General features: G+C 41.1%; 1 protein-coding gene across 5 annotated transcripts; it reads right to left on the bottom strand.

Annotated features, from left to right (window-relative positions):
* Positions 1–985: 985 nt before the first annotated feature.
* Positions 986–9,329, bottom strand: pdap1b (pdgfa associated protein 1b). Of its 5 annotated transcripts, none has more exons than XM_035399240.1 (6): positions 9,055–9,329; positions 7,824–7,915; positions 3,910–4,002; positions 3,618–3,736; positions 2,856–3,007; positions 986–2,444 (listed from the first exon to the last, which is right to left on the bottom strand). In XM_035399240.1, the coding sequence occupies exons 2-6, from the start codon at positions 7,887–7,889 to the stop codon at positions 2,380–2,382; spliced, it is 495 nt and encodes a 164-aa protein (XP_035255131.1). In that variant the 5' UTR covers positions 7,890–7,915; positions 9,055–9,329; the 3' UTR covers positions 986–2,379. The 5 variants fall into 5 exon arrangements, with proteins under 5 accessions (XP_035255131.1, XP_035255129.1, XP_035255127.1 ...); XM_035399238.1 differs by having other exon boundaries at positions 3,910–4,005; positions 9,055–9,320; XM_035399236.1 differs by lacking the exon at positions 9,055–9,329 and adding an exon at positions 8,685–8,833 and having other exon boundaries at positions 3,910–4,005.
* Positions 9,330–9,667: the final 338 nt, after the last annotated feature.

Below are 9,667 nucleotides of genomic sequence, written 5' to 3'. Positions count from 1 at the left end.
TCCTAAACTCCCGATTCTTTTCACCCACTCAGATGCGGACTTGCTTTTGTGTTTTGGATCACTGTCTCGCTGCATAATCCCATTACGCCTCAGCTTCAGCTCACAGACAGATGACCAGACATTCTTCTTAAGAATTATCTGGTACAGGGCAGAATTTATGGCCAGTCGTCCAGGTCCTGAAGGGCAGCGAAGCATGCCCACACCATCACACTCCAACGACCATCTTTGACTGTTGGCATGATGTGAAATGCTGTATTTGCTTTACGCCAGACATAATGGGTCCTGGGTTGTTCCAAAATGTTCCACTTTTGACTTGTCTGTCCATAGAACATTATCCCAAAAGGCTCAGGGATCATCCAGGTGCATTTTTGCACATGTGAGATAGGCATTGACGTTTCTCTTGGTTAGCAGTGGCTTCTGCCTTCCTACTCTCCCATGAATCCTTTTTTTGCCCAGTCTCTTTCTTATTGTGGAGTCCTTAACATTGACCTCAGCCAAGGCTAGAGAGGCCTGCAGTTCTTGGTATGTTCTTCAGGGGTTTTTTGTGACTTCCCGTCTTCCTTTGGCTGAGAGACTACAGGAGGTTCATCTTCAAGGGATTCATTTTCATCACTAGAAGATGCATCAATCAGGGTCATCCTCAATATGGTCTTCAGTGTCTTAACACATCCTCTGCATGACATCCATTGTCAAGGACCTGCAGTAGAACCCCACTGACAGCACGTCTAGTGCTCATTCTGAAATTCTGCAGCTGAACCAAACTCAAAGCGAAATGTTTTGCGAGATCCGTTTCCCCCAATTTAGTGCACGACTCCACAGAATTCAACGTGACTTTTGTTAATCTAGTTCCTGCAGGGAAAATTCAAATTTTATGCCCTGAGGTACAAGAAAGTTTTTTAAAGTTTAAAACTGCATGGGAAAATGCTACCAGAAAACCTTTTTTGTTTTTGTTTTTGTTTATGAAAAGAAAAACAACAACAAAAAATCAGATTAAAAAAGTTGTTAATTTTAGGTTTTATATACCTACAAATAACATGACCCCAAACAAGATGTTTTCACATAAAGTTGGTACAGGATTTTGAAAACACAGTATCATGTTGACTGCATACAGTATCAAGATGAAAAAAGGTGAACTGGTTTTTAAGAGACATCAAACAGTGAATGGGGTCAAACTGACTCCATACATTATACCTTTCCATCTTAACGCACGTCACATTTTGGTTGCAAATTGTCCGTGTATTTTCGTTTAAAACAATAAAAGAGGATAAATATTATCTCACAATACTATTTTACATTTAAACCGCAAACCACCGTATAAATTGTTGAGATCAAAACTTTGTTTTTGATCTGTTGGGACTTACGTCCACTAAGCTAGAAAGATACAGTAGTTAATTGCTTACCGAAACAGTACTGGGAACTGCTACAATCTTTTTTGTCCACAAAGATCACTTCCTCTACTTATATGGTGTTTTAAGTACTATTAGTTAAATACGGAAAGAAGCCATTTAAAAAAAAATGTTTCATGTATGTACTGTACAATACAAACAAACCTTTTGAATAAACTTTGAAGCACAATCTCAAACAGTTTTGTGTATCCCACAATCAGGATACATGAAACAGGGGACCCAAGGAATCCTGTTATAACTAAAACTAGGGGCGCATAAAATATTTCTAACCACAGAACTACATGATACCAGCACCATGAATGCACACGTGCCTCCAGTGCAGTGGAATGACATGAGTCTGTTTTTCTCTGCAAGACACCAGACAGAGATTTAAACCATCAACATGCTAATGAAAATACAGACTCACATTCCCCAATTTATTCAACAGGAAGTGTCCAATTCAGCAGAATCACATGGCTGTGAATTTGTACAAGTTAAGGAACTCTGAAAACGCATTTCTTCATAATGAGCAAATGTCATAACATGAAAGGATACCAATGATCTTTTTGTACTGCATGCCAGTACTTTTGTGATGCTACGAGTGAGTGTATCGTGCAGACTTCAGAAATGTTGTAAATTACTTTTTCAGGATGACCAGGAAAGAAAATAATGTCAATATAGAAGGATGATATATTAAGAAATATATGTGCTTTAGTATTTACAGGAGGAGAATGGAGTGTTATTCCTGAAAAACAACTTTAGCATCTAAAAGCTCCTTCAAGACACAGTCCTGGAAAAGATAACATCTGCCTTTTGAATCTTTTCAAATTCACACTGCTGAATATCCCTCTCATACGCAATGTCCCCAAATGAGCATAAATTATAATACATGTAAAACCTTCGTAGATGATCTCTTTTAAAAAATAGTAAGATGAACAGATTCCATTTGCATTAGTCCATGTGCGGGAGTACATGCCTCCCAGGGCATTATTCATCATTTGAGGCACAGCGTGTGGAGCCCTTTCGCCGCTGCTGCTGCTGCTGCCGCGGCCTCTTTAGCTGTAGAGAGACAAAACATAGCGTAACGCAACATAACACAACATAACGACGAGAACGGGCCATTCAGCCCAACAACGCTCACCGATTTCGTGACTACATTAGTGCTCTGATTTACCAACAGACTAGATGGAATCCTTGAAAATCCCCAGAGTTTCTGCCTCTGCTACGTGACCTTGCCAGGCTATTCCTCCACACAGTGACTACTCTCTGCGTGAAAAAATTCTTCCTTAGGTCTGTGTGGAATTTACCTTCGGCTAATTTCCGTTTATGTCCCCTCGTTCTACTAGCAGAACTCAACCTGAGGAATCTCCTGTAGTTCAGATTTCCCTGCAGACCAGACTAAAATGACACGGTGTGGGTGTTGAGGTTGTGCGGTGGTACACGAGTGAACCCTAAATGCAACGTGCCCACCTTTCCTCTCTTCCTCCTTCTTCCGCGCAGCGTCTTCCCGCTGTTTTTTGATGATCGCTAGTCGCGCTAGGTCTGCCTTGGCCTGATCCGTTTTCCCGGCTAAATGCATTTTCATGTATCTCTCTTTAGCCTTCTGCTTTTCGATCTCTTCTCTGTTGGGGGAAAAAGCAAGTTCTGAATTGATGTACAGTACCAGATGGACCAGAGGATACGTACCTGTGAGTAAAATACGTGAATTATAAATCAAGGCTGCTGTGAAACTAGGGGCTACAGTGTCTGTGAGATTTTATTATCATCCATCCAGGCTTCTAACCTTCAGTTTTAAATAAACATGACCCAGACAAGGAAACTTAGCTTCCCCCTTCAACTGAAAGAACAGAGAGGCAAACGTCCTGGAAGGTTCTTTAATCAACTGGAAGAGTTCAGCAGCCTGGCTGTTTTATATTATTACATTGCATTACAGGCATTTAGCAGACGCTCTTATCCGGAGCGACATAGCATTTACATTGCATTTATACAGCTGGATATATACTGAAGCAATGCAGGTTAGGTACCTTGCTCAAGTGTCCTACCCGGGAATCGAACCTGCGATCGGTTCCTTATCCATTATACTACACTGCCGCCCTATATTCAGTGAACACAGCAATACGAAAGTCCTCAAATGCCATCAGGAACCATCATGGTTCGCACTTGGCGGGACTATAAAAAAAAAAAGGGAAATGCTAGCCACAGCGCTTGTGTCTGCCTTTTACAGTACAGTACCTTTCTCTCCTGGAGAGCTGTCGGGGGCCCTCCAGTTCTAACTCTGTCACTTTCTTTGTTTTCTGCGCAACTCGATTCGGGTTCTCAATGTCTATCAATCCCTCCACTCCTTTCCTCTTCTGTAGAAGACATGGTTAAAAAAAAAAAAAAACCATAGACTTGCATTCAACCTTCAATTTTCCACCAGAATTTATGTATTAAAAAAATAAATAATAATAAATAAAAAAAATTAATAAATATATAATAACAATAATAATAATAATAATAATAATAATAAAAAATTTGGAATTACCTGCGAGCTGTCCTCTTCGCTGTCTTCGGAGTCAGACTTTGCCGCTTTCTCCTCAACCTGACTGTCATTTAATGCAGCTCCTTCCTCTTCCTCCTGCTTCAAAGTCAAACCCCAGAGTCAGTCTCTCTTTGCATTACACAACACCATTTATAATCAGCGTGACACATGCCATTTCATAGTGGATACTTTCTGGATGGTATTTTTTTTTTTTTTAAATGTTAGGATTGGAAAAAGAAATGTGAGAAAATGCTAGGAAATGTGGATTCATTTACTGTCCCTAAATAGACTCCAAAGGCTAGGATCAAAACTATAGACTGCAGCTCTCTTATACCTTCACTAAGGAAGCAACTGAACACACCTGACTCAGAAAAGCACCTGAAATACCATATGCCCCAAATATTACGGTGCCCGTAAATGGGGGGGGGGGGGGGGGGGGGTTAGAGGGGACTACATTTAAAAAGTGCTGTCATTTCTACATGGTGAAACCAAAATGCGTAAAAACAGTACCTTTAAATAAAAGTCGAGAATGTGCACTTTAGCCCCATGTGAATTGTTCTGTTTACAATTTTAAATTGTGGAGTACCAAGCTGAATCAAGGAAAAATATGGCTTCATCCCAACCATCATGGAGCTCACTGCATATTGTGCAGTCCATAAGTCCAAAAGTCATCAGACAGTTGCCATGTCACTGGCATTTCCCGTGGCTCTGAAGTTTGGATGTTTACGACCGCACCAGGTATAAAAGACAAAGACAAAAATAAAGGCAGTGCACAACATGGTGGTGATGATCACTACTGCAGTCAATAATTATTGTTGTGATAATAATTGGTTAGCAGTGGCTTCTGTGCCCAGCCCTATATATACAACTACATATCTACAATCTACACATACACAGTGTATATACAGCATAAGATAAGACGATATACTTTATTGAACCCCATAGGTAAATCTGTCCTCACAGGGCCACAGTGTAGCATCCAGGGACCAACTCCAGGTCTGAGACCAGTGCCTCGGTCAAGGGCAATAGTAGCAGGAGTATGCCTAACTTGGCATGCAAGTCTTTCGGCTTGGGAGAAAACCAGAGTACCTGGAGGAAACCCACGCGAACACGGGAAGAACATACAAACTCCACGCAGAGAGGACCCAGCCGGCCAGGACTCAAACCTGGAACCACCTTCTTGCGAGCTTATATATAGTCTGTAAACATTCTTACCAGCTTTATCTTGCCCTCGAAATATGGTAGAAAACATCTGAGGAAAAACTGTTTCAGGAAAAAAAAACTTCCTCAAGAAAGAAATACTTTTCCCAAAAACATGCCACTTTCATGCCAACAAGATATTTGGAAGGCTTGCCAGAGGAAATTTGATTTGTCATCGAATTACAAACATACGCTCTTGCGGTTTGCTTAACGTCATTGGAATTTTGACTGGAACTGGGTTTTATGGTCAGATTTTGGGCAGAAACACCAGAGGTCAGATTTTGTCACTTAAAGAGGGATGGAGATGCAGAAACGAACCTAATCCCCACAAAGTGTGAAGTACGGTGGTGGATCTGCGGCGATTTGAGTTCCGTTTTGCTTCCAAGGGCCCCGGGAAGCTTGTTAGGATACACAGCTTAATGGAATCACGCACCAGGAAGTTTCTGACCAAAATTTGACAGCCAAAATTTGTGCGGAGGCTAAAACTGGGTCATGATTGGATCTTCCAGCAGGATGATACTTCAAAGCATTACACCGAAATGGGTAACTGACCACAGAATCAAGCACCTAAACCCCAACGGAAACTTGTGTGTAAGCCGAAGAGGACAGACCCCAACCAATGATCAAGGACTGGCAGATGTGGAGACAGTCCAGATAGAGGAATGGCCCCATATCACTTGCTATGTAGCCCCCCACCCCCCCAAAAAAACCAAAGAGTCATCTTGGCAAAAGGAGGATGCACAAAGGACCAAATCCTGAGGTGCCAATAATTGACATGTCTTTTTAAGAAAACTGATTTTGTGTTAAAGAATTTTCTTTATCTGAGTAATACCTTCACATATACATATATATAATACTGCTCTGCAATATTATATGTATATATATATACATATATATATATATATATATAATATTGCAGAGCAGTGTGTCAGAGTGACCAGCCAAGCTTCTGCCAAAATCTAATTTAGTATCTTGTTTCTTCATTTTACCATGGCTATTCAGCTCTCCTTTCTCTCAGGACGTGGGTACGCAAAAGCTCGACTAAAAGCTCCTAAAAAGCACTGCAAATTGGGAGAGGCTCATAGTTTGTGCTCATACAAGATCAGGATTTTTACATTTCCAGTTTCCTGACCTTTGATTTCGTTGCACAAGGTTGGTAAATACTGAATCCCTGCAAGCAGGGACACGGGCCAGCACACCAGCTGCCATGAAATGAGTGGCATGAATAAGCCATCCGGGCCAAACAGGCAGCCATTTCAGCTGGCGTGGTAATTTGAGTACACAGTTTTAATCGAGATGGCAGCCAGAGCATCGGGAACGGTGCCTAGTGCGCCGCCGTCTTGCCCAGGGCCCCGCCTCCTTGCTAAGGGCCCCGCCTTCTTGCCCAGGGCCCCGCCTTCTCATCTTCCGCTGACAGCAGAAGAATCAGAAGGTGCCACTGTTTTGGAGGGGCCCCAAAATTATTTTTTGACCAGGGCCCCCAAAAGTCTAGGGACAGCTCTGATGGCATGTATGCCTTCTGCCAAGTTACGACTTGTTTGGGGCATGCCTCCCAGCCCTTAAGAACACTAACTTCTGTACCTTCTGACCTCGTGTAAACACACAGAATTCAGAAGCAACTTCATTGTCCACACAATAAAGCCCAAAACTTAGATACACAGGCAAAATGGACATATAAGGAAGCGCACGTGACACTAGTTCAGCCAATCGAACACGTTTTTAACAACTTTGTGCTGGCCATTTTTGTTTTGTGCGGAAGCTAGAGGCTTGCCAATTAATAATAAAAAATTTAACTATTGCTTAAACAGTTGATTAATCTTTCTGGCGAACTCATTTATATTTCTGAAATGCAATCATTCCACATGCAAACACCACGTATATAATTTCATGGTTAGGTATAGGTATCATTTAGATTTTGACGACACCCACACTAAAACGATACTTTTGAAAGTACAATGCCTGAGCTGGTAGTCTACCTCCTTCCAAACGACAACATTAAAGAACATCTTTTTTTTACTGCAAAGCAAGTCCCACAGTTTGAATACTTTTTGGTAAGATACAGCCACACTTCAGACAGTTTCGCTTTTGGCATTTTGACCAAGTTTAACATTAGGTAGCTTGCGAATGGTACCTGCTGTCGCTGACTGAGTTGACACAGCGAGTGTAACATTAGCGGTGAAGACGGCATCGAAATCTGCATTGAGATTCAGGCCGGTGGGTACCAGTTGCATAGGGAACCAGTGCCACAGTGCTACCGGGTTTCAGTACTCAACCCTATCCACGACTCTGACAGCTACATGACTACAAGGTAGGCCCTAAAACCCCAGACTACAACTGCAGGTTTTCATACATTCATATGCATTATCATCATCAGTCACTCATAACACAATACAAAAAGAAACAATATCTCAACAACAAACATTTTCAACATACATACAAAAATACTCAGTTACTCACCCATACAAAGCCCTTGCATAATCTAGGCCAGCAGTTAAAAGTATTGATATCAAAATGAAGTTACTTGATTAATTTTGTTTGTTGTAACTTGGCCGCCTTTTGACATCAATACTTTTAATGGCAGGCCTAGGTTTTGCAAGTCTTAACTAATAACTTAATGTCAGTGCTTTGTATGCATGGCATTTTTATACATTGAAAACTTTTTCTGTTGAGATATCAAATAACATTAGCAGACAACAGTTTAATGTCTTTAATATCACCTTCTTCCGTTCTTTCTCGGCTTTCATTTGAGCGTCTATCTCCTCGGGGCTCGTGTACGTCCTCATCCGTCCTTTATGACCACCTTTTCTACCTGAAACATTTCGAACAGCAATTTGCTTGCTACAAACATTAAACAGCTTCTAGTAATATTGACAATGGAAACCTTTATAGCAGTATGATACACCATGACTGTGTCACTTACATTATGAAGTACACAGTTATGTAGAACTGATGTAGGTTTACTCGTGCTAGCAGGTGGATGGATGCCATTTAGCAGGCTACAGAGGCTAACTAATAGTTTGTCGAACCAATCTACCGTTAATTACACTGCTGTGGCAGAAACAATGTTGATAAAACAGACACATGACGTGCAATATGTACAATGCAACACCGTCTCCAGTAAAACATTACGGGTCAACTGCAGCGCGCTTAGTTGGAGTTCAAACCTCAGGTTTAAACTACTGGACCACAGAACTCCATTACAACTGGAACGGCTATCCAAATCTAAGTAATACGGACAAGCTGTGATTCAGTCAGTAATGCAGTTCTGTGGTCTAGGCCGTTTAAACCTCAGGTGTAAACTCCCTCTAAGGACAGTGAAATTGACACTATCTATTACATGCGATGTGAATTTCAGGTAGGTAGCTACAGTAGCTAGACAGCGCACGTGTTTCATGGTGTTTCCTAATCCAAGAAGCTGAAACGTTGTCGCTAGTTAGCTATAGTGAATAGTATTTTTGTTAGACAGCCACTCAGACATTTGGCAATTTAAAATAGCTTGCTTTACATTCAGGTTAGTGCAACATATCCAAAGTTGACTGAAGATAACGTCTCGCGGTCACTGACAATACACCACTTACCCCCCTTAGGCATGCTAATCAATTTCCGTTTTAACGTATATTAGCGAAAAATATAACAGTGAATACGGGTAAATACACCCCAATACTGTTTTCACTGCCCGAGTCTTGCTCATCAGCTGGAGAATAAACAGCCTACGCAGAGAGCTAGCTGCCCACTAGCTATCCTTATTAATAATAACACAATGTTTTATCTGTGGATAAATGCACAATAGCAACACACCTTTGCGTTTTTCAAATGCACCTCTCACACTAACAACATGTCATAATATTGCACTTATTAGTACATGTAAGCAAACAACTTTTAATATTTTTCAGGCAATATCTTGGTTAACTAGCCTGATGCAATCCAACGAGACTAAGAGCAACATACCATTTTCCAGTGACACACTGATGGTGAAGAACTCACAAGGCTGAAAGACGTAGCTAGAAATTAATTTTAATAACGATTATTTATACCGTCATTACTATGCACGGCCCACTGTAGTATAAATTCAATCAAACTTTAAATGCTCGTCATTTACGTATTTTGTGGGAGACAAATAAACTACAAAACAAAGACCCCTTTTAGATTTGGATGACGACATAAGCAACCGACTAATAACAAGGAAAACAAACAACGAAACGCAACGAGGACTCAGGCTTCGTGATCTTCAGCTGTATTTAAAAGGATGCCAAAAGTTAAAAGGAGCAGAAAGGCTCCTCCCGGCGGGTGGGAACTAATAGGGCCCACTCTGGATGAACTTGACCAAAATATTAGGGAAATTGAGGAGTTTTCACAGATAAAAGAATGTGCTTTATGGGGTAGTAACTGCCATATATGATTTATTTAGCCTATTTTCCTTTTTTCCCAAAAGCCAGTTAAAACACAAAATATCATTGATGACATGCCATATTTTAGATAAATGTGGTATGCAGGGCATGTTGGGCAACTCATCTTGTTGAGGCACTGCTGTCCTGGGCAATGTGCAGTTGGCGCTACCTTT

Source organism: Anguilla anguilla, chromosome 17 (assembly GCF_013347855.1).
Source record: "Anguilla anguilla isolate fAngAng1 chromosome 17, fAngAng1.pri, whole genome shotgun sequence".
Taxonomy (NCBI): Eukaryota; Metazoa; Chordata; class Actinopteri; order Anguilliformes; family Anguillidae; genus Anguilla; species Anguilla anguilla.
This window is presented reverse-complemented; position numbering and strand designations above follow the sequence as displayed.